The following is a 21,931-nucleotide window of genomic DNA, read 5'->3' on the forward strand; positions in this document are numbered from 1 at the left end:
CGACGGACACGTCCTCTCATCACTACTCTGCTGGGATGGCCAAGGGTCGGAAAGCTAACACAAAGGCGTCTGGGAAGAGCAAGTCCCCGGAAAATTTGGAGCTACCTGAGGAAGAGCAATGGCGCATCATCAATGAGACGGGAATCCTGAAGAAGTTCCCCGGTCCTCGAGCTTCCGACGTTGGACATGAAGAGGAGCAGACACCCTTTGCTGACGAGGTGTTCAATGCAATGCTGCTCATCATACCGATGTCGTTCCTCCTCTTGCTTATGGAAATGTAGGTATTTGCCGCATACCGTTGCGCGTTAGTTGACTCCGCGCGATGCATAGTCTTGTGCATTGGCAGTACGGTCGGAGACCCACATATGAGGCGTTATGGGATCGGATGTTGCCAGGAGTGCCAAGTAAGCTGCTTGCTATATCATCGGCCTTTTACTGCTGACATGCTGAGACTGCCTTAGTCCTGAGTTTGTGGATATTCTATAGTACGTTGTGCCGTGCATCCAAGCATTCTGGCCTAAGTGCATCGTCTTTCAGCTACACGATACAAACGGCATCGCACTCTGCAGTTCATTTTCTTTCTCATCTCACTAGCCGTTGGTCCGCGTCTCGTATGGCTGATCAACCGTGCATCTTGGCGTGTGGTCATGAAGCAGGTAAGCCCTATGTTATCGAGTCACACTGGCGATGGCGTTTTGAGAACCACCGTTAGTGTCCACCGTTGGCCACTCTGTGGGTTTACACGATACTGCAGCTCGACCTTGGCCCAGCTTCTCTAAGCCTTGTAATTGTGGCGGTTTGGGGAAGGTTTGCAGGCATGAAGATTATACAGTAACTCTTCAATGTAGGACATTGTCGACAACAGGTTTCTGGATTGCTTTAGTTCCATTGCAAGATGTAGGGCGAGCGACAGCACGATTGATAACCTACGGAGAACAGTTCACAAAGCTGGGAGGGGGTAAGAAGCCATCGACAACGACGATGATCACGCAGTATTCAACATCTTGATTATTTCATTCTTCAGGCGACCACGTAGTCGGCCGGCCCATTCTCGTCAACATCGCCGCGACCGCGATTCCGCCACAATCAACGCTTTCCAACAAATGGACGTCCTTGCCAAACACTTGAATCACTTCTCGCCTGGTATCCTTCAGCCATTTGAAGGCCAACTCGGCGTCGATGTGCGCCGCCACCGTCCTGCAGGCATAATACTTGAGACGCACATGGCGTGCCGTCAGGCCCTCCTGTTTGGCCCAGTCCATAACCTGCTGCAGCTCCGCCAGAGTGTATCGTGGAGGGGTCGGATCGGTCTCGCTGCACGCAATAAATTCCTGCAATATATCCTTGATCGCTTCGCGCCGCGCATCGCTGTTCTTCACCTTGGCATGCGGCAGCGAGCACGTCGAGCACGTGCAGCTGAAACCATACCGTTCCTGCAGGTGCTCCTGCCGCTGGGCACGCGGCGCATGCTCGTCTATGTACGCCACCGTGATCTCCTCGGCCTCCGCGATGTCACGCATCGCGTGGAAAAGCCCGGAGAACGTCTTCTGCGAGAAGTGGAACATCGTGTTCGGCATGCAGTCGTGGTTCGCGCGCGACAGCGTCGGAAAACACCCCGCGTGGGCCGACATGCCGACGTCCAGGATCTGCCCACTCAGATGTATGTCGAACGCGTTCACCCGCATCCGTGCGGATACGGGGTCGTTCGTCGTGTCTGCATCGGTGATCCGCGTCAAGGCTCAGGAACGTCTCGCGGTGCTGATTCGAGAGTCCTGCTAGCCCCGCGGCGTAGAAGTCTGTATCCCCGTACTTTCGTCCGTCGGGGCAGAACTTGCGGTGAGAGACGTACATGGGCCGCTCGGCGACGATGAACTTGCCTGCTCGGATTGTCCGGGTCGCGAACATTCCGTCGCCTCGTGCGCCCGCCACGGCGATGCGGCACGGCGGCGGCTTGTCACTGCTTGGCGGCGGCTTGCGGACGAGTCTAGACAGCTTGTGGATATGAAACATCAGGCTGACAATCGTATGTTCGACAATGCCAGCGCTCGCGCCATCCTCTCTCACAGGCGCGAAATAAATAAAAAAGGCCGCGCTGTCAGGACCCCGCACGTCATAGAAGATCACGCGTGGATCGTCCAAGATTACTGGAGATTTGACGCTGTCATGCGCATGAGGAGATCCTCCGTTTCTTCGCGCTTCGGTTCGTACTCGTCGTCAGCGTCCAGGGATGATGCTTTCTCTTCCCGGTCTTCGTCATCGTTATCTTCTTCGTCCTCGTCTTTATCTTCGTCTTTGTTCTCGTCTTGGCCTTCATCTTCATCTTCACACGTCTCGCTCTCCTCGTCTTCTTCCTGCTCCCTATATGCATCCCTTTGAGTGTGGACATGATTCGCTCGATAAGGACTGAAGACGACGGTGTGCTCGCAGAGGCTGTCGATGGCATATCGGAGTACGCGTCCGACATACATCGCCATAGCATTGATATGTCCTTCTCCAGGGCGTGTGTATCAATAGACATGCCAACAATCTAAGTAGATGCAGTCGTGAACGGTTTGTGGCCTATTGTGGTTACACGACCGGCTCAATAATTGCAAGCGTAACGAGAATCTAAGTAAACTTTTTGCCTTTGAAGGCTATTACTATTCATCCGGCCTTACAGTAGACTGCGCATCTACACATACTAATACACGGTAATTACTAGATGGCGATACATTGAGCTTTTACACCTCCCGATCCGCAAACAAATACCTCGGCTCTATAGCAAGTACCTGTAGTCCGGGTTCAGATCACCCATTTTTGTCTTCTCGTCCTCGGTCAGATCCCCGGCGCTGCCCCGCGCCGTCGCACGGCCTCGTCTCCGGTTCTCGACAATGAGCCCAACGAAGTACACGCAGTCAGCAAATGCGGAGAGCACGATGAACGCGATGCATAGGCTGTAGCCTGTGATATATTTCGGCGCATCCTCTGCGAGGAAGGCGTACACGGCGATGATACCGCCAACTGTTGTGTGGTCAGATGCTGTCATGGTGAACCGAGGACAGCACTCACTGTTGCCGAAGCCGACCTGCCATGCCGTCCCGACCGCTCTCCGCTGGTGGCCTGCCACTGCCGTTATATGCGCATCAGCACTCATTGCACTCCTCATCCAGGAGCAGTGCGAGGCTCACAATTCGTATTGAACCAGCACACCATCATCGGCATTGCCGTATACGTGCCCATCGCCGAGAGAAATAGCGCCGCATACTGCAGGTGCTTATTGTCATGTACCGCAACCAGAATCGCAAAGCCTGCGAGTGCAATCGCGGTCGGCACGAGCACGAACACGAAGCGGTGCCGCACATGGTCGGAGAACACGGCGACGAGCATCGCGAGCGCGAACGCGCATGCCCAAGGTGGGACGGAAAGCAGCTGTGTGCGGATGCTGCTGTGCCCGAGCGTCTGGATGATCGCGGGCGCAAAGTAGGCTAGCGCGCGGCGTGAACATCAGAGCATGTGGGCGCGGGAATGTACCTACCATAGCTGTACGCGGGCACGACAAGTCCGAAGTACATGAATCCGCCAACGATGATCTTGTCTGCGCCTCGGTGTCAGTCTGCGGCCCGCGAACAAGACGGTTGGTCACGTACAGTCTTTAAAGACAGACAAGACACTTTTCAGGGTCAATGGATCATGCCTGCGCGACTCGCCTACGTCGGCATGCAAGCGTGCTTTGATGAACTCTTTCTCCTCTGGTGTCAGCCATGCTACCTCCTCGGGGAAATCAGAGATGAAGAAGAACAAAGTCGCGGCCACCAGGCATGTTACGACACCCTCTGCGCGATGTCCCGTCAGCGTATGCGCACCTCCATGGACACCAGCGAGAGCATACCCAGGATGAAGATCCACCGCCAGCCGCGATAGCCGCGCATGCCGTCCATTTTGCCGATGGCGCTGGCGAGCAATCCACCGAAGGCGCCTGCGAGAGTGGTCGATGAGAAGAAAAACGAATAGCGCTTTTGTGCTTCTGCCCGCTTGTACCACCTGCGAAATAGGATGTAAACATCAAGATGGGAGAGGTACAATGTGCGAGCATACATGGCAATGAGGTAAAAGCACGCAGGGAAGACGCCGCTCTCGACCAGACCTAGCACGGTGTCAGCGTTTGATCTGGAAGTGATGCTAAATCCCAACGCACCCAGGAAGAAACGGCATGCAGCGAGACCACTGAAGTTGTGGACCAACCCCTGGCAGATGGACACCAGGCCGAAGAGGAACATGCATAGTGGCACTTGTAGACAGTAAGCATTAGGGCATCAACGAGAATGTAGTGACATACACCATACGTGCGGCTTGAAGTGCTTGAGCAATGCATTGGACGGGATCTCGAAGAGGACATAGGGAACAAAGCTGACAGGTTATTAGTGGGTGATGGCTGAGGGGGTGAGGTGATCTGGGTGACATACAAGACAACCAGCGCTGTGTTGTATTGGTTTCCCTCCAACTTCAGGTCAGTCTTGAGGCCAAAGACGGCTGCGTTGGAGATGTTCACTCTAGAACATATAGAACGTGAGCAAAATTGGGGAAGAGAAGAGCGAGGGAAGAGGAATCCGTACCGATCGAGGAAGGCCAGGAGATAAAGTACACACAGTACAGGAATGACACGCATGTCAACCTTGCGCATTACCTTGGCCTCGTCGACGGTCGGAAAGCGCGTCTTGAGGTCAAGAGCGGCCGAGGACTCGTCGTGCGCATAGCCATGCTTTTCGACATCCCCGGTCGACGCGTGTGATGATCTCTCCACTATGCGTCATGTTAGCTTCATCTGAGCAAAGCACTTTGCATGGCCACGTACGGTCGTCTGCGCTCATGTCGGCGTTGGTGTGGGGACGTCGAGAAGGGCGACATGGCTGCAGTGGGTCTTTATGGAGCGAGTCACAGATGACTCGGAGTCGCACAAGCAGGGAGAATGTTCGCCACTGGCCCGAGCATGGCCGGCTTGGCAGAGCTAGTGCGCCCTGCTAGCCCACTTCAATATGATCGCCGGGACAGTATGCACGAACGCTGGCTTTCTATTGGCCCGATCCCCGCTTCCATGCAAACTCGTGATCGGAGGCGCTTTTCGTATACATCTATTAAACTCTCCTGTCTGATACAGTATTCAGAGCAACGTAAGTAAGCTAATAGCGCAACTGTCATACGCTCACTGCAGTAAGCTATTGCCTTCATGTCGTCTCTCAAGCGAAATAGAGAAATCCAGTCTTGACAGTATCTTCGGTGCCCTGTCTGATTTCACCAAATGCATCAGACATGTCAGATGGATCAGCGTCAGAGCTACATTGTTTCATGTCACATTCTCCAAGCATTGCAAATGCAGCGTCCGAATAGGCTCCAGGAATGGCATGGAATCAAGCGCTTTTGCTACCCTCCGATGTTCGATTATTATAGTTGCCGGAAGCGTGGGAAGCATCAATGCCATACGCGTTGCAAAGGAGATAGTGCGGCAGGTACGGACGCATAACTGAAATATGCAAACGAAAACTATGCGATTGTTACAAATGTACAACCTTGGAAAAGGTGTCAAAGAAAGCCCGTGCGAAGCGCTTTGTCCGACTCTTCTTGCGTACAGGTGATTGCAGGACGTGAACGCTAGCCTGAAGCAGCGGTGCGTATTCCGGGATTGGTTTGGAACTTGGCAAGCAGAGATCTGTCAAGTTGGGACATATCTTGCGGATGTAGCTTTCGAGTTCCACGGGATCATCGACAGACGGACCGCCGACGTCTAATGTCTTGAGGGACGACACTACCTTATAGTCGCCGTCTGTCTCTAGGGGAGCCATTACGGTGAAGGGGAGAGATAGACATTCTAGCTCTAGCCTCGGTTTATGGATAGTGGCAAGCATCGAGAGGACGCCCAGAGTGATTGCTGCCTCTTGATACGGTTCGGAGTCTATACAGTCAAGGCGCAGCGTGCGCAGGTGGGGACAACACATGACAATATCTTTGATGGCTGCGTCATCCAGATCAACGGGACAGGGGATGTCCAGCTCAAGTGTTTGAAGATTGCCATGCCTGAACAACGGTGTTAATTGAGCCATAGAAATGCAATCCCCCGGTGGGCCCGATACGTCGTCGTCGCTACCCGGTGCTAACAATACCTTGATATCCCGGAGAGAGGAATATCGGGTGGCGAGCTCCTCGAAGAAATCTCCGATAGATTTGACGTCGTAAGGTGACTCAAGGTCGACATAAATGCGACTGAGCGGGGACGAACAAAATGTCTTCATAGCAGTTCTTGCGGAGTCCAAGTCCGTGACATATATTTGAACCGACGTCAACGCGAGGAATGCCGAATCCTCGCTCGTGAATGCATTACAGCCAAAAAGCTGGTCAAGATCTGCATTCCGATGCGAGTAGATATTGAGGCTCTTTAGGAGAGAAAGAGACCCCAGCTGGCCGAGTAGTGCTTTGGTCGAGTCGCACGAGGAAGGGAGTTCGCACTCCAAATGCTGCAGTTGGCCAAGATCACCATGTTGAAGCATCTTGATCACGTGCTCCGAGATATCCGAGCTAGAGTTCTTTTGAGGACCGACGATGGACAGATGGGTCAATTGAGGAGCCAAAGTGGGTAGGGCTGCCATAATTGAGACGGTGCATAGAATTTCGTCGTCGTCGTCGTCGTTGTCGTTTACGAGTGGATGTAGCGTCAAGGACCGCAAGCACGATGTGATATATACTGGCGTGTACCCAAAGGCGAAAGCTTCACTGTATGAGTAGATGCTCAGGAGATTGGGCAGCCATTGGCGTCCAAGAAACATCATCAGATCCGTGTAGCATTGGTTGCTTAGATACTCCAAACCCTTCTTCCAGTCTGTAACGAGACGGAGGTCCTTGATTAAGGAGGCATAATATTTGAAGCGCGTGAAGTCCTCTGGCATGAAATACCTGGGAAAACTCTATGACAGTGGCTCAACTCGTATCAAAGGTATTACTAGGGACAAATGCTTACCACTTCACCCGCATTTTGCACCCATGCATCCGCAGGCATACACTTGACGAGATTGACGAGGTTAAACTGTGTATGCCAGACCCTAGCAAGAGCGTGGTCGCAAAAGGCGTGGCATGTTAACGCTAGTGCTACGGTTGAACTTGGCCGATACGGAGGCGAATCATCGTACGGATCCTCGATTTCAGGAGGCTTTTCATCTTCATATAAAAAGTCGATAATCAGCAAGACCATATCAGTGATTTCCAGGCACGGATGCATGTTGTGTAGCAAGTCGAATGGACGAGAGGAGGTTGTACTGCTGCTCAGTCGGACTGGCATGCGCCGCGTTTTATGCTGGAATTCCTCGCGGAGCTTAAACAAAAGAGTGGCTATGTGAGCACGCGGGCTGTGCGAGGCTGGTGCTGTTGTCGTTGTCGTTATGGTCCACGCCACAGTGGAGAGCTGAGCGGTGCATGTGCTTGGTGGCCACCGCGGCGGCTTTGTTCATGCGGTGACGCCGATCTGGATCCCGATCTCCGCTTTGCAGTGTCTTTGGCACCGTCTTCCACTCTTGTCTTCCCTTAGGCCCTTTCCATGTATATTTACACGCCGCGAGCCTGTAACTTGTAGACGTCGACAATCGACATACCCAGGAAGGAAGTGCACACAGGAACTGTCCTGATTGAGAGAATGGGCGGGAGTCGTTGCAAACGCATGAAGAAACAGCATGCTACAGTACAGGACAATAGCACATCATGCGAGCAAATAAGGTTTGATCCACCTACGGACGCATAGTGGCGGGACGCCACAACTTGCAGCAGCAGACCTCGGCCGTCTTGCGCACGCTCGTAGCGTTGCCGCTTGCAGATCGGTCTCGTCTTTCTCTCCCTCATATTTCACTTACATATCGAAATGTTCATAGTCGTCGCTAAGGGGTTTTCTTTGTTTTTACGAGTCGTCAATGCACATACCAGCCTAGCTGCGACTTGAGGCTGTCCCCGCAAGAGGCGGGCCCAAACACAGATAGAGCACACCCGCGCTCCGTCGCGGTCCTTCCACTCACATTCGTATCCTACACGCTCTCGTCTTACCTCCGCCCTCCGCCGCTCTCTCCTCGTCGCGACGAGGTATTGAGCGCCACTCGTTGGATACCAGCAAAACCCGATCATAAGACGGCAAGTCTCCGAACGTATGTATGATACGCCTGAAGCGTGCATTTCGGTGGCTGACACCTTGATGCATGCAACAAGGATCAGAGTCTAGGAATACGAATACACCATCAGTGCAGTTTTATTGCCCACAGCTACATCATACCGACTCCATTTCTGCGTCTCGCTCACGCCTGGTAAGACGCGGCCGAATACTTGTGCACGCACTCTAAAAACCAGCGCATGTCCTCTGGGTCGACACCTGGTGTGATGCCATGCCCCAGGTTCGCAATCCAGCCCTTCGGCGCCCTCCCACCGCGGAAGCTCGCACACATACGCCGCACCTCGCGCTCGATCGCCTCGCGCCCACCGTACAGCACGTTTGGGTCCATATTACCTTGTAGCGCGACTACATCTCCGACGAGCTGCCGCGCCTCCGAGGGCTCGACACACCAGTCGATACCGACTGTATCGTACCCTGCATGCTGCGCGATTGCCGCGAGCTCGCTGTTCGCGCCCTTCGGGAAAATCGTCATTGGTACCGGCGGGATGCCCTCCGCCTTGAGCTTGTTGCGCACACCCGTCGCAATGTGCTTTAGCGACGGCAGCGCAAACTCCTGGAAGTGATGCGGCGCGAGCTCTCCCGCCCACGAGTCGAACACCTGCAACAGCTGCCAAAGCCGTCAGCAACCACGCAGATGTATAAGGCCAGGAACGGATGGACGCACCTGTGCGCCGGCCTTGACCTGCCCGACGAGAAATTCGACACAGACATCTGCAATGCGCATGAGGAGCGCCTTGCTCTCTTCCGGCCAGCGGAAGAGCCAGCCCTTCGCCTTTTGGTATGTCTTGCTCCCGCCGCCCTCGACCATGTACGAGAAGAGAGTCCACGGCGCGCCGCAGAAGCCAATGAGGGGCACCTGGCCCGCAAGCGCGACACGCGTCTGAGTGAGCGCCTGGAAGACATAGCCGAGCTCCTTGTCGACGTCGACGTGCGCGCGCAGCTTGCTGACGTCCGCGGGCGTGTCAAGCGGCTCGGGGAAGAACGGCGCGGGATTCATCTGCACCTCCATGCCGAGCGCCTGTGGAACGACGAGGATGTCGGAGAAGATGATCGCCGCATCGAGCAGGCCCGCGTAGCGGCGCACGGGCTGGAGCGTGATTTCGGTCGCGAGCGCGGGTGTGCGGCAGAGTTCGAAGAAGCCGTGGTGGGCGCGGACCTCGCGAAACTCTGTAGGGGCGGGGTAAAAAGTTGTTAGATCAGTGTGTGGACCAGGAGTAAAGGTAAGCGCACCGGGAAGATATCGTCCTGCTTGCCGCATGACCCATACAGGAGCGCGCTCCGTCTCCTCGCCTGAGATAGAGCATATGGTACTCGTGAAGTATCGAGCGTAGCGAGGACAGTACCTCGAGCAGCCCGAAGGAGAAGATCGTTTTTGAGGGGAGGAAAATCAGGCATGTTCAGGATCTTATGAACAGACTAATTGAGGTTGTAGAGGCTCGGAAATCGGGATCGGCGGTCGGATACGAGCTCTAAATATTGTAGCATCATCGAATACTCTGTGATTGATTATGGATAGTTGATAGGCCCCTTACGCTGGTGGGTCAGAGTACCTGACTCTTACGGCCGGATAGCGGTCTTCAGTATCCGGGAGACGTTGGTATGTGAGAGCAGACTGTAAGCGGGATTATGGAATTCGGCTGCATTTGGCGGTGGCACGCGCTCGATCAGCGCGATCGGGTGTGAAAGCGCGTGTCCTCCGCCACAAATATTCCTACCTCGTCTACGCTCTACTAGCATGCCTATACTCAACCCTACCCAACTTGTCGACGAGTGAGCGCACTAAAAGATTTATTGACTCTGTGTCCAACTCCTTGTACAATCAGATTCAAGAAGTCGGGGGAGTATGATCGTCTCCGACGAGAACTCCTAGCTCAATTTCGCGACAGCGTACGTTTCATCAGGCCTACCAACACCTGAAATGCCAAAGAATACCTGAGTATGCTGCTGGTACAGGAGGGCATGAACACTCTGATGACCCGTGCTGAAGAGATCGCGCGAGAGAAACTGGCAGCCGACCAGAAGCTGCAGTATATGCCAGAGGCCATCATTTCCAGGGAACTCATGCAAGAGCTGGATAGGTGAACCATATTTATGTAATTTCTCCGTATAAACACTGAGAAAGCACTATCGTAGGTATCCAATAGTCGAGCGTGCAGTCAGTGACCTACGAGCACTCTCTAACCCTACTCTTGCGTCGGGCATCCGAGCGTCTGTGAAGGCGATTCTGCAAAGAGACCGTAACGGAGGCTTAGCCATAGGTGCGTGATATAGCAAAGCAAGCTTCCGCGAAGAGCCAGTCATTCTCTTCCCCCAAGATGCACCGCGGCCACCAGCAGGCGAGGTGTCGTCCACGCCGGAGATACCACAGAGCGCGTCACAGGCAGTACCAACGGCCACTACGGCCACAGAGGACTCAGCTCCACATACTCCCATTGTTCCTGCTCAAACAGACACATTCCCGGACGAGAAGACCCGTGCCGTTCGCTTTGAAGTCGATGGCATTAATGGTCACGGGGAAATCGAGCAGGATGGGTCGAAGGCCCTTGCGACGGACATGTCGGCTACTCCTGGCTAAGGGGAAATCTCCCGGTATTGAGTTCTCTTCGGCCGTTCGAACAAAAGGAAGGATCGTCACAAGTACTCCAGATAAATGGCATCAGAAGCCATTGCACATTCATGAATTGTCGGGACGATCAAAACGGACTTGACACATCTCGGAGGGTAGGGATCGTGAATGGACATCCATCAAACAATTGCATCGTGTACGTATGTCATTGCTATGTGAAGGGAAGGTGTCGCAGCGGGCAAGGATGGCACGTTTGCAAGGCAGAGTAGAGGAGGATGGACGATGATAGCAACGACTGGAATGGCAAGACCTGTGAGAGCGATAGATATTGACAATGCAGAGAGATCATGCGGAGTCAAGAACTTGGAAGATATATACGTACAGAATCCGTCGGATAGATCGGAACCAGGCCAGCCTGGATTACTGAAGGAATAGATGCTCATGCAACAACGTCCACCGAGCTGAAGCTGCTACGTCTCCGCCGCACGCTACGCAGGTTTGGCCGCTCTGATTTCGACCCGGGGACCACGACAGCCGCAGCATTCGTCGTCATCCACGCGCCGACCGCTGCAGCCGCAGACTTGACCACTGATGCAACCCCCGACACGTCGTGCACGGATGACGTGGAATTATGGTGCGCGCGTTTGGCGACTAACGTGGGGAGGCGGGACGGCGTGGGCGAAGGCGGCTGCCTGAGCTGACGCGTCGACGGTGGTATCGTGCCCTTCGTTGCGGCGATTCCTCGCGCGCTCATACCGTTTGCGAGCCGCGGAATCTTATTTGGACCTGGTCCTATGGCTTTCGTCGTCTTCGACACACCATTCGGGTTGCAACCCTGGCGTGCGCCAACACCGGCGTTGGAACGCGTTGTCCGTGTTGGTCGTTGCTCAGAGGCGCTGATGCGAGTGCCAGGCGCTCGCGCAGATGCAGGTTTGACCTTCGTCCTTCGCACTGGTGGCGGAGCTACACCCAGGGCGGGAAGCATGTCATCTTGCTCGTTCTCTTCATCAGAATCGGAAGCTACACGCTTCGTCATAGGCGTTTTCCGTGGCTGAGCGGGTGGCTCAATCTCGCGAGCCTGAGCAGTGGCGCGAGCGACGTGTTTGCTCGGAGTGACAGGGGGAACTGGTGCTGGCGTTGCGGGAGTCACTATGGGCTGGGGGAGTGAATCATCGGAAACCTCCATGACATCGTCGTTCTCGGCAGGAGGTGTGGCCGGAGCTACGAGAGCTGTAGCAGCTTTGATGGCTGCATTCTGCACCTTCCGCATCTCGTCGTAGGCTGCCCACTTGCACCACTCTAGCTGCTTGAGGTACATATACTGCTGTTGTGGCCCAACAACACACCCTGGCCGAGCTATGCGCATGAAGGCAATTGCCTCAGATGCTGTGAAGCCGTATTTCCATATCAGATATGCACCAACGAGCGTCCCAGTACGACCCAGACCAGCTTTACACTATTACGGACGAGGGTTCACATCAGCCTTCACAGCGCAAATGGATGAACTCACATGAACAGCCACAACACCGCCGGCTTCAACAACTTCGTCGGCTAGATCAATAAACTTCCTCACGATCTCGTCTGTCGGATTTGTGCCGTCGTCAAAATAGAGCTCGTAGTGGTTGATCCCGCGGTCCATGAATACCTGCCGATCATATAGCGGATTGTTGAGTCGCACGACCAGCTTGACGTTCTGCTTCTCGAAGTAATCCAAGCAGTTAAGGAATGGCGTGGGCAACTTGCGCTGCAAGGCATGTTCTCCCTGAGACCTTGTTGGTGAAGACGGCGGCGATCCAGATCTCTCCCGCTCCACCTTCTCTTTCTCCTTCTTAATCCAAATAGGGTCCACGGGCGACGCGAATGCGATGAAATTAGGCGTTAGCCAGTTCCAATCGCCATTCTCCACCTTCTCATAGTACTCATACTCTTCAACGTCAAACTCATTCATATCGCATAGGCCATTTTGCATTGCTTTGTAGATACCCCAGAGGCAGTCTTGGATGTTGAGATTGAAGTCCGAGCGTCCGCGACCGGCGTCTCGGAAGGGCATGAATTCTACCTCAGCGATAGGATGAAATGCTTCCCAAGGCGGCCGCTGCTGGACGATCATCTGCACGCCACGGACAGTGAGGAGGACCGACAATAGTAGCAAATAGACGTGACAACTTACGACGTAGAATGCCATAAGCAGAGCTGCATTGGCCTTTCTGCGCGGATCATTCGATGAGTATAGTACAAGACGATGTGACGCTAGTGACTGGTCCTGCGAACAGGGTATGAGTGCAACGTGTAGCACTAGCAAACGACAACATACCTGAAGGAGCTCATGAATCAGGATGCATGCTTTGTACACCATAGCCAGGTTCAATGGCCCCCAATCTTGGAAGAAGGACAAATACAGCAACTGGTCGTCTATTGTGAAGTAGTAGTACTTCGCATCGTCGTCGGGTGTCGAAGTGGTCCCTGTAGGCGGCGGCCCACGTATCCGCGGCGCATGATCCTGCTCGTTAGCAAAACGATTGAGCACATCAGCGCGGGGAGCAGGGTTCTGAAAGGTGGTGAAATAGAGCCTAAGCAACGCGGTTCAAGTTCAACATGGATGCTGTGCTGTGGGCGATAGCACGATCACCTTCCACCAAAATGGCATAGCGGCTCGCACGAGTTCGCCATCGTGCACAACAGTTGATGACGACGTGGATGAAGACCTGGTTGGAAAGAGCGGTGGTGAGAGTCGCGTCTCAGGAGCAGCCTGGCTGCAGAGGCCGGATGCAGCAGTGCGGCGCGTGGTCACGGGACCGACACGCGGCGTCCTCCCCTTTTGTGCGCGACCAGCTCGTGATCGTGAAATTGGTGGTGTGGCGTGAATGCCCCGTCGACGCGGGCGCTGGTCTAGATTTAGCCAGAAAACTCCTATTTTAAAGAAAAGGATTTTTCCAGGGCTTGATGAGGACAATAGTACAGCTTGCAACCTGCGTACTGTGGTACGAAGACGCGGTGGGAATACTCCTGTCGCCGGTCAGAAACCGAAGTTGTCTCGCGGAAAAGGCCCGTGTCAACTGGGCGCCCACCTTCTCGGCGCGTCCGCCTGGAAACGCTTAGGCCGCTATGGTTCTGTCCATTGGGCCGTGTGCAGGACGGATAAGATGGTATACAAAAGAACGCGTACATTGCGCCGAAGAATAGAGGTATTGCAGAGGGGAACTTGAGAAAACATAGGAGACCTGCGAGAGCACGTGTGCAGTGGCAACCCGTTTCCGGAGACGCGGCGCGTTTGTCATTTGCGCCGCCATCCTCCCTACGCGTCTGACGGATACATCTGTCCTTCCGTCGCGGCTATCCTTGCTGCCGCCCTTGTCTTACCCTGGCTTCCTGGTATACAGCACTCGGCCATAGCTCCTTGTAGTCCGTCACGAACTTGAAGTAGACCAAAATGCCCGACATCACGATCTTCAAGGTATGTCGTGCTTGTATCCAAGGTACCTTCTCGGACAAGGCAACTAAGGAGCCTTTCCCCAGGCCACGTACAGTGGCATTCCAGTATACGAGATGTAGGGTCTTTCTTCGTGTTCCGACGCGCCTGACCGTTGACCTTCTGCAACAGGATGTGCAAGGGTGTCGCCGTCATGCGTCGCCGTTCCGACGGGTGGATGAACGCGACGCAGATCCTCAAAGTCGCAGGGTTTGACAAGCCACAGCGTACCCGCATTCTTGAGCGCGAAGTACAGAAGGGGGAACACGAGAAGGTCCAGGGGGGGTATGGGAAGTACCAGGGTGCGTCTTACGTCGTGTGAGGACATGGCCTGTTGTTCAAGTACACGATCCACAGGTACTTGGATCCCCCTGCCCAGGGGCTTGGAGCTAAGCCAAGCGCATGGCTGTGAAGACCTCCTTCGACCGCTCATTGACTTTCAACCGGAGGCAAATAGCCCTCCGTTAGCCCCAAAACATCTTGTGGCTGCCCAGGGAACCAAACCCAATTCCAGAAGAGGAGGAGCGGACGGCCACGGTTCTTCAATAAACACAAGATCTTCACGAAAGAATCAACCTACCGCAGCTGATGGCTCAGACATTGAGACGCTTTCCGCGCGTGGCTCAGAGGATGGCACGATGACACCCTCACCATCTGAGGCGTCGTCGAGCTCGCGCACTCCGTCCCCCATACGGAGTAGCCCGGTACCGTCGACTGTCGCTACAAACGGCGTCGATGAGGACTATCGTTCGCCTCCACCGGAAAACCACCGGAAGCGCAAACAGCGCGTGTCTAACGACATTCATGAGTACGATGCACCGAGCGAAAATGGCGCGCATGATCCGTCGACATACGGCGATCAGATACTAGAGTACTTCATATCCGACACAAACCAGATACCCCATATTTTGATAACCCCCCCTCTCGATTTCGACCCCAACATGGCCATCGACGACGATGGTCACACTGCCTTGCATTGGGCTAGTGCCATGGGTCGTGTTCGAATTGTAAAGCTTCTATTAACTGCCGGTGCCGACATTTTCAAGGTCAACAAAGCAGGTCAGACCGCTCTGATGCGTAGTGTCATGTTCGCAAACAACTACGACGTTCGCAAATTCCCGGAGTTGTACGAACTACTTCACCGTTCAACGCTCAACATCGACAACAGCAATAGGACTGTATTCCATCACATCGTCGATGTCGCGATGACGAAAGGCAAAACTCATGCCGCGCGATACTACATGGAAACCGTCCTCACCCGCCTAGCCGACTTTCCGCGAGAATTGGAGGATATCATCAACTTCCAGGACGAGGATGGGGAGACCGCTCTGACGATGGCAGCGCGATGTAGAAGCAAACGGCTGGTCAAACTCCTCATCGACAACGGCGCAAACCCGAAAATCGCGAACCGCGACGGCAAAACGACCGAGGACTACATTCTAGAAGACGAGCGGTTTCGTTCCTCACCGGTCTTGCCGTCTCGCGCATTGGGAATGTCCTTTCGCAACGCGCAAGCGGGCTTTCCTCCGACCGGGGCCCCTCCTTATTATTCGTTCGGGCCTATGAATGGTGATCGACCTCCACTGCACCATTCCTCGACCGGCCAGAAGGCTGCGACTCGTTGTGTCAATGACGCTACGATGATGCTCGACAGTCTGGCCGGTGCTTTTGATCAGGAGCTTCGCGACAAGGAGCGCGATCTTAACCAAGCGAACGCCCTCCTCGGCAACATCCAAGCTGAGATCCTGGAAAGCCAACGTTCGGTTGCACACCTACGAAATCAGGCGCAGGGGCTGCCGCAGGCAAAACAGCGCCTCGGCACGCTCGAGGAGGAGTTGCGCATGAAGATGGGCAAACGATATCGCCTAGGGTGGGAGAAGTGGTTAAAGGATGAGGAGGAGCGCGAGAGGGCAATCCGGGATGTGAATGGCGGCCAGCTTGAACCCTCGCCAACAGATGAGGATGTATCCGACTTGCTGGCGCTGCACGGGGACGTCCCGATGGACCCGGAGGCGCTGAAGACGGAGTGCGAGAAGCTGAGAGCAGAGCTCGCCGTGTACAAGAAGCGGAGGAAGGAGAAATTCGACGACCTCGTCAAGCTTCAGGCGGAGGCTGGGACGGGCGGACGCATGGCTGACTACCGCCGACTCATTGGTGCAGGATGCGGCGGTGTTCCACCAGGCGAGGTGGACAATGTGCTGGGCATGCTCCTCGAGGTGAGCTGCAAATATGTTTCATCGTTTGCGTAATAATTTCTGACTCGATTATTTCAGACATTGGAATCGGAGGAGCCCAGCTCATCGTCGATGGCTTGGAGTAGTGCGCCACGGCAGGGTGCACAAAGCTAGTGTTATGGTTTACTGGTACACCGTCCTAATCTTCGCCGGGTCATCGTCGTATCTATATGTCCAGTTTGATAGTTTGCTTGTACTAGTACTAGATTTGTAGCATTCTCCATCATGAGTGTAATCATCAACTGAGAATAAACTTCTTCCCTTCCTGTTATCCGTTTGCTCGGTCTGCGTCCGTAAGCACAGCTGAGCAGGACGCGTTCCAACGCGACTGCGTGTCTGCAAACGATCGGGAAGACCAGGTGACCGCGATCGAGTTGTGTGTCCCCGCTTACATAAGTCAGATTGGATCTACACGTTACGATTTGCCTAGCTTGTGAGCAAGCTGCTCTCCTGCACCTAGTGCTCACAGTCGTCCGACTCTTTCTGCGCTCCGCCTAGTTATGGCCCTCAGCAGAGCCCAGGTGCGCGATGCTTGGACGAGCATCGGGTTCACGCGCGACTTCCGGCATCTGCAGCCCGTCCCGCGCTGGTGGACACAGCGTCAGGGCTGGTTCGAACCGAAGACCCACGTCGTCAAGCCGAAGGACAGAATAAAGTACTGGAACATCGTCCCTGGGGACCAGGTGCGCCTGCGCGGCGACCCGACGGGCACTGTCTATGAGGTCAACATGATCAATCGGCTGAGCAACCGGGTGATGTTGAAGACGGAGCAGGACAAGGTGCGTGCGCCATGCATTAGATGACACGGCCGTGCGTGTAACCCTCCCGCATGGGCGGTGTACAGAGCGAGGTGCGTCCGGAGGAACAGATGAAGCGCGGGAAGAACGTCCCGTACGCAAAGTGCCAGCTGTTCATCGGGAAGTTCGAGTTCCCGCCGAAGGAGGGCTCGGCGGAGCCGCAGACGTTGCCGTGCGTGCATTCGTAACGGGGACTACTGTCTGACATTGATAGGCTGCTCCTTAGCGTCTTTGCGACGCGCCTTTCTACGTCATCGCCGTCCTGGGCGAAATCAACATACAGATACGAGTGGAGTCGATTCGCGGTCAACACTGTGCCGCGACTACCACACCTTGCGGGCGGGGAAAAGGACCGAATACACATTTCGTGGCCAAAGAGGGATAAGCCCCCCGTACCAGAGCGTGAGTTGACTCGCATTTTATACTCTGGGAGATATTTCGGCAGGCCGCCTCTGCTGGTTGTAGGGCAGAGTCGTGTCTGCCATTTGCGGCAGGATGCTGGCGTTTTCTCCGCAACGGAAGAGAGGAGTGCCCATATAGGAGCACACCATGGCAAGGGCCGAAGGACCCTATCTTATTGACAGACCAAAGCCGCTCTTACCGCAAGAACTAGACTCCGTGCTGATTTCAGTTGAAGTCGGCGTCTCGGCGCGGAATTGTGTAGGGTCCCAGGTCAGCCTTCGATGTACGGCATCTCCGACACGCACTTGAGTGCGTTCCACTCGGGCAGGGCTTGGTGTCTAACGGTTATTGCATATCAACTGACTGTTCACGCCGTCTGCTCAGTGCTGCTGCACTGGAAAGCAGAGGCGTCTGTCAAGGCGACCACAATCTCTTTGACGCTCAATCCATTGAACTTATCAATCCTGAACTGACGCTTTGATTACAGCCGGACCGTACGACACGAGAGAAGATGCCGTATTAGAGATCACTTACACACCTCCGGCTCTGCCTACTTACATCCACTTCAGAGAGCCCGCTCCCCGAGCGCCAACCGAAGATGAATACTTCAATGCGGTCAGCAAGCCGAACTCTGACTCTTACGATGCGTCGCAGCCTTTCGAGGTGTTTTTGTCAAAAGAACTGGCCAACCCCCACTCACGAGCGAAGAAGCAAGCGCGCTGGCAGGCACACCAGGAGTACAAACGCGCGATGCTGAATGACATGATCGCCGCTGAGCTGAAGGACCTGCAAGGGCGATCACGGCGTGAGGCGCGAGCGGAGGCGATGTGGAAGTGGCGGCACACGCTGGAGGAGGAGCGGAAGGGTGAGCAGAAGCGGAGATGGAAGAACCGGGGTGCAGAGGCGAGGCTGGGACACAAGAAAATCCGCAAGGCGCGCAAGGACGAGAAGAAACGGGAGCGTCTGCGGAACCTGGTGCTGCCAGAGGCGCCGAATCAGGCCATCCCTGGTGCGGAGAGCCGTGCGGCATGATGTCCTCTCAGGATCAGCCATGGCTCTCTTTAGGGAATCATGTTGCTCTGCTGTAGCGTATTACAGTCGGATAATGCTTTGCGTGCAATGGGGTGCACTGTTTCCTCGTTGCTTGACGATCTCGCCTTGCGCTGCTTCGTAAGGATAGTGTAAGCCAAATATAAGCAGTCTGCCAAAGCGAGGTGGCATGTATGTGCGCCTGTTAGGAAGGCGAGATCGGATCGGACGGCGGCCGAGTATGGAGGAGCTCGACCGCTGCTCTCGATTACTCAACATGTCAAATACCCATATGGCCTTCCTTCCCTGCTCTCCTATATCTGTACAATGCACGGCCTTGCTTCATAGTCCTCCAGCTCGTCGTCGTCCTCAATGTCCACCCACTCGTCCGAGACGCTCCCACCCGATGTCGAGAAGACCAATGACGTCAAGAAGCAGCGCGCGAACGACACCCAGCCGCCTACACCCCCCGAGACTCATGAGGACGAAGAAGGCGTCCCCCCATCTACGATCGCTCCCTATACCCTCTCAGACGACAAGTATAGAGTTGTTCTAACCCCCGATGAAGATCCAAAGGCATTCTCGGCCCTCAGGAAGTGGACCATCGTTCTCGTGATCAGTTCCGCGGCCCTGTGCGCGACCTTCGCCTCCTCAGCTGTATGCTATTTTTTGTGGTCCGTTGGCTTCTCTATTCATTCAGTTTTTTAGGCATCGTTCACAGAGGAGGGTCTCGCTCGGGATCTACACACTGTCCATGAAGTGACCATCCTGAGCATCAGTCTATACGTCGAGGGTCTAGGTTAGCCGCATGCATTGTGTACCACCGACTTTCATCTGACAATTATGTGCCAGGCCTAGGGCCTCTCCTCGTTGGACCTCTTTCGGAAGTGTACGGACGAAACATCGTCTATCTGGTGTCCTATTTTCTCTTCTGGGTGCTGACATTCCCAACAACCTTCCCCCCTGATATCGGTATGTTTAATGCTACACTCAGCATTCAGTCATGGTTGTGATTGACTTATTGATTGATGCCAAGCCACCTTCCTCGTCTTCCGTTTCATCACTGGCTTCTGCAGTTCTGCGTTTCTCAGTGTTGCCGGCGGCAGCGTCAGTGACCTATTTGTAAGCCAGAAGGTCGCCAAGTACGTCCAATTATTGCTACCGCAGGATGCGATTGGATGCTCACGCTCTGGTAGTCCCATGGCCGTATATACCATATCCCCTTTCCTCGGACCCGTCGTAGGTCCCCTCATCTCAGGGTAAAGCTTACATGCTCTCGTCTTTGAATAACCACTCAAATAGCTCCCCATAGGTTTATCTGTCAAGTGAGTGTCCGTCATGCATTATGGAAGTGGGCTTATAATTCGGTTGTGTCAGCATGTCGACTGGCGCTGGACTTATCGTGTTCTGCTCATTTGGCAGTTCGTTACAATCCTGCTCCTTGTCTTTGTATGTCAGCTCCGGCCCTCAAGTGCGTTGCGGACGCTGATCAAGTCTTCTAGCTCGTACCCGAAACATACGAGCCTGTGCTCTTGAAGAAAAAGGCCGCGAAGTGTGTCCCGCTTTTAACCTGCAATATTTTGACTCGGTGCTGATTTCGCTGGCTTACAGGCTACGCAAAGAGACAGGAGATGAAAAATACTGGGCCCCGCTTGACAGGCGAGAGGGTAGCCTTGCCCATGCCATTATGGTCAGCTGCTATACGCCGTTCAGTACGTCTCCAAGGCACCATCACTATGGAAAGCCTCTGATCTTTGCGCAGAGCTGCTTTTTTACGATCGCATGGCATTGTTCCTCGACACGTGGTACGCTATTCTAGCGTTCTGTGACATTGCTCTCTGACGTGTAGTTCATTAAGGAACGCGTTGATCCTGGGTATTTTATATCTTGCCTTCCAGGCCTTCCCGATCATATTCGAGAACGGCCACGGATTCAGCATGCAAGACACCGGCATGTCGTTCCTTGGTATCGGAATTGGCATGGTCGCAGCACTTGCATCGCAGCCATTATGGAATCGGTACGTGCCATCATGCCAACTACCATGTGATTGTTCTCACGGCGCATGGCCTGTAGGTTCCATCATTACGAGGCACGGAAGTACAACGGAGAACCACCCCCGGAGACGCGGCTCGTGATGGGTCAGGTCGGGGGTGTGCTCGCACCTGTAGGCCTCTTCTGGCTTGCTTTCACCACTTACCCTGCGGTACCGTGGATTGTGCCCATCATCGCGTCGGTGCCATTCGGCGCGGGCGTGTACTTCATCTTCACATCGACGTTCACGTACCTTGTGGTGGCGTATCGCCCGATTGCGGCGTCGGCGATGGCGAGCAACAGCGCGCTACGGTCGACGTTTGCGGCGGTGTTCCCGCTGTTTGCAGGCCAGATGTACGATCGCCTTGGGACGGTGGGCGCGACGGCGCTGCTTGCGGGGCTAACCACGCTCATGACGCCGCTTCCGTACGTAGTCTTCGCCTGATACTCCTCCCGTAGGTGTCCTGATAGTCTATCTATTTCTAGATTCATCTACTATAAAATTGGTGCACGGTTGAGGGAGAAGTCGCGCTTTGCGGTCAAGTCATGACTACCCAGACATCAGCATCGTTTACTGAAATGTGCTACTGACGATACATACGTTCTTGTGCGTTCGTCCCTGTATTAGACCAGTTTCATGTCCATACCAGCTACGCATCTTTTAGAACATACAGACCTTATATTACATGTAGTATTGTACGGTACCGCAGGAATAATACAGAAATCTTACACACTTTTGAATCGTATTCCAGTTGCAAATAAAGGGCACGAACGCGGTCGGGAGTGCCCGGACGATGAGCAGCACGCCTTTGCCGCACAACGCCCGCTCGACGTAGTTCCCACGGTCTCTCATCTTGCACAACTCACCATGACGCTCCTCGCCCGTGCCAGTGCCCCCCTCCGCCAGGCCGCAAAACGCGCGCCCGCCTCTACGCCAATGCGCTTTGCGCACGGACACGGAGTGTACCAGGTGCGTAGTATGACCGCTCGCGTCGTTCGCAGGCAACTCTGACGCGAGAGCAGCACCTGCCCTTCGACGGAAAGAAGAAGACGTTCGGGCTCAAGGTCGCCGCGTATCTCATTGGCGGGTTCGCCATCCCGTTCGGTGCTGCGACGTACCAGCTGTGCGTATACGGTGTCGCTGGCTTGTCGCCCACGCTTTCAGAGCAGGTGACTGACTGACTGTTTTTGGCGTGTAGGAAGAAGTCCGGCGCTGCATGACGTGTG

At 54.6% G+C, this 21,931-nt stretch overlaps 10 protein-coding genes across 10 annotated transcripts; 6 read left to right on the top strand and 4 right to left on the bottom strand.

Annotated features, from left to right (window-relative positions):
• Nucleotides 1-35: 35 nt before the first annotated feature.
• POSPLADRAFT_1148092 (hypothetical protein) lies at nucleotides 36-835 on the top strand (the record flags this gene model as incomplete). The annotated part of the gene is made up of 5 exons (XM_024486138.1): nucleotides 36-277; nucleotides 331-404; nucleotides 462-485; nucleotides 538-656; nucleotides 713-835. 5 exons carry the CDS (start codon nucleotides 36-38, stop codon nucleotides 833-835), a joined length of 582 nt encoding a protein of 193 aa, XP_024337252.1.
• A 1,701-nt stretch (nucleotides 836-2,536) lies between these two features.
• On the bottom strand, nucleotides 2,537-4,860 carry POSPLADRAFT_1171562 (hypothetical protein). The gene is made up of 12 exons (XM_024488137.1): nucleotides 4,832-4,860; nucleotides 4,593-4,779; nucleotides 4,443-4,529; nucleotides 4,316-4,386; nucleotides 4,175-4,267; nucleotides 4,075-4,123; nucleotides 3,869-4,020; nucleotides 3,627-3,812; nucleotides 3,515-3,574; nucleotides 3,168-3,464; nucleotides 3,049-3,105; nucleotides 2,537-3,000 (listed from the first exon to the last, which is right to left on the bottom strand). The coding sequence occupies exons 1-12, from the start codon at nucleotides 4,845-4,847 to the stop codon at nucleotides 2,756-2,758; spliced, it is 1,500 nt and encodes a 499-aa protein (XP_024337253.1). The 5' UTR covers nucleotides 4,848-4,860; the 3' UTR covers nucleotides 2,537-2,755.
• A 668-nt stretch (nucleotides 4,861-5,528) lies between these two features.
• POSPLADRAFT_1058626 (hypothetical protein) lies at nucleotides 5,529-7,216 on the bottom strand (the record flags this gene model as incomplete). The annotated part of the gene is made up of 2 exons (XM_024481063.1): nucleotides 5,529-6,932; nucleotides 6,986-7,216. The coding sequence occupies 2 exons, from the start codon at nucleotides 7,214-7,216 to the stop codon at nucleotides 5,529-5,531; spliced, it is 1,635 nt and encodes a 544-aa protein (XP_024337254.1).
• A 1,084-nt stretch (nucleotides 7,217-8,300) lies between these two features.
• On the bottom strand, nucleotides 8,301-9,571 carry POSPLADRAFT_1148110 (hypothetical protein; the record flags this gene model as incomplete). The annotated part of the gene is made up of 4 exons (XM_024486140.1): nucleotides 8,301-8,783; nucleotides 8,841-9,343; nucleotides 9,407-9,466; nucleotides 9,520-9,571. 4 exons carry the CDS (start codon nucleotides 9,569-9,571, stop codon nucleotides 8,301-8,303), a joined length of 1,098 nt encoding a protein of 365 aa, XP_024337255.1.
• A 340-nt stretch (nucleotides 9,572-9,911) lies between these two features.
• Nucleotides 9,912-10,751, top strand: POSPLADRAFT_1058628 (hypothetical protein; the record flags this gene model as incomplete). Its single annotated transcript, XM_024481064.1, has 5 exons — nucleotides 9,912-9,946; nucleotides 10,000-10,063; nucleotides 10,130-10,254; nucleotides 10,310-10,434; nucleotides 10,492-10,751. 5 exons carry the CDS (start codon nucleotides 9,912-9,914, stop codon nucleotides 10,749-10,751), a joined length of 609 nt encoding a protein of 202 aa, XP_024337256.1.
• Nucleotides 10,752-10,824: 73 nt separating this feature from the next.
• On the bottom strand, nucleotides 10,825-13,412 carry POSPLADRAFT_1171563 (hypothetical protein; the record flags this gene model as incomplete). Its single annotated transcript, XM_024488138.1, has 6 exons — nucleotides 10,825-12,198; nucleotides 12,253-12,541; nucleotides 12,599-12,852; nucleotides 12,913-13,005; nucleotides 13,057-13,312; nucleotides 13,372-13,412. The coding sequence occupies 6 exons, from the start codon at nucleotides 13,410-13,412 to the stop codon at nucleotides 11,182-11,184; spliced, it is 1,950 nt and encodes a 649-aa protein (XP_024337257.1). The 3' UTR covers nucleotides 10,825-11,181.
• Nucleotides 13,413-14,255: 843 nt separating this feature from the next.
• Nucleotides 14,256-16,529, top strand: POSPLADRAFT_1090496 (hypothetical protein; the record flags this gene model as incomplete). The annotated part of the gene is made up of 4 exons (XM_024483081.1): nucleotides 14,256-14,290; nucleotides 14,344-14,513; nucleotides 14,569-16,427; nucleotides 16,485-16,529. Coding segments are annotated over 4 exons (2,109 nt in total), but the record flags the coding sequence as incomplete, so codon positions are not given.
• Nucleotides 16,530-16,945: 416 nt separating this feature from the next.
• On the top strand, nucleotides 16,946-18,676 carry POSPLADRAFT_1147674 (hypothetical protein; the record flags this gene model as incomplete). Its single annotated transcript, XM_024486090.1, has 4 exons — nucleotides 16,946-17,224; nucleotides 17,296-17,408; nucleotides 17,469-17,644; nucleotides 18,132-18,676. The coding sequence occupies 4 exons, from the start codon at nucleotides 16,946-16,948 to the stop codon at nucleotides 18,674-18,676; spliced, it is 1,113 nt and encodes a 370-aa protein (XP_024337259.1).
• A 369-nt stretch (nucleotides 18,677-19,045) lies between these two features.
• On the top strand, nucleotides 19,046-21,441 carry POSPLADRAFT_1075116 (hypothetical protein; the record flags this gene model as incomplete). The annotated part of the gene is made up of 13 exons (XM_024482779.1): nucleotides 19,046-19,330; nucleotides 19,382-19,472; nucleotides 19,526-19,645; nucleotides 19,710-19,815; nucleotides 19,870-19,932; nucleotides 19,986-19,998; nucleotides 20,051-20,122; nucleotides 20,176-20,225; nucleotides 20,285-20,385; nucleotides 20,436-20,478; nucleotides 20,532-20,690; nucleotides 20,747-21,130; nucleotides 21,191-21,441. 13 exons carry the CDS (start codon nucleotides 19,046-19,048, stop codon nucleotides 21,252-21,254), a joined length of 1,551 nt encoding a protein of 516 aa, XP_024337260.1. The 3' UTR covers nucleotides 21,255-21,441.
• Nucleotides 21,442-21,572: 131 nt separating this feature from the next.
• Nucleotides 21,573-21,925, top strand: POSPLADRAFT_1047901 (hypothetical protein; the record flags this gene model as incomplete). Its single annotated transcript, XM_024479384.1, has 3 exons — nucleotides 21,573-21,674; nucleotides 21,728-21,828; nucleotides 21,904-21,925. 3 exons carry the CDS (start codon nucleotides 21,573-21,575, stop codon nucleotides 21,923-21,925), a joined length of 225 nt encoding a protein of 74 aa, XP_024337261.1.
• Nucleotides 21,926-21,931: the final 6 nt, after the last annotated feature.

This window comes from Postia placenta, assembly GCF_002117355.1.
Source record: "Postia placenta MAD-698-R-SB12 unplaced genomic scaffold POSPLAscaffold_10, whole genome shotgun sequence".
NCBI classification, from domain to species: domain Eukaryota; kingdom Fungi; phylum Basidiomycota; class Agaricomycetes; order Polyporales; family Adustoporiaceae; genus Rhodonia; species Rhodonia placenta.

What these genes read in the sequence shown, in the direction of transcription:
- POSPLADRAFT_1171562 (XM_024488137.1), bottom strand. An exon ending in CTCCTGGCCTTCCTCGATCG is followed by an intron (nt 4,530 to 4,592) that starts GTACGGATTCCT and finishes TATATGTTCTAG; the next exon opens with AGTGAACATCTCCAACGCAG. An exon ending in GCGGTGGATCTTCATCCTGG is followed by an intron (nt 3,813 to 3,868) that starts GTATGCTCTCGC and finishes GACATCGCGCAG; the next exon opens with AGGGTGTCGTAACATGCCTG.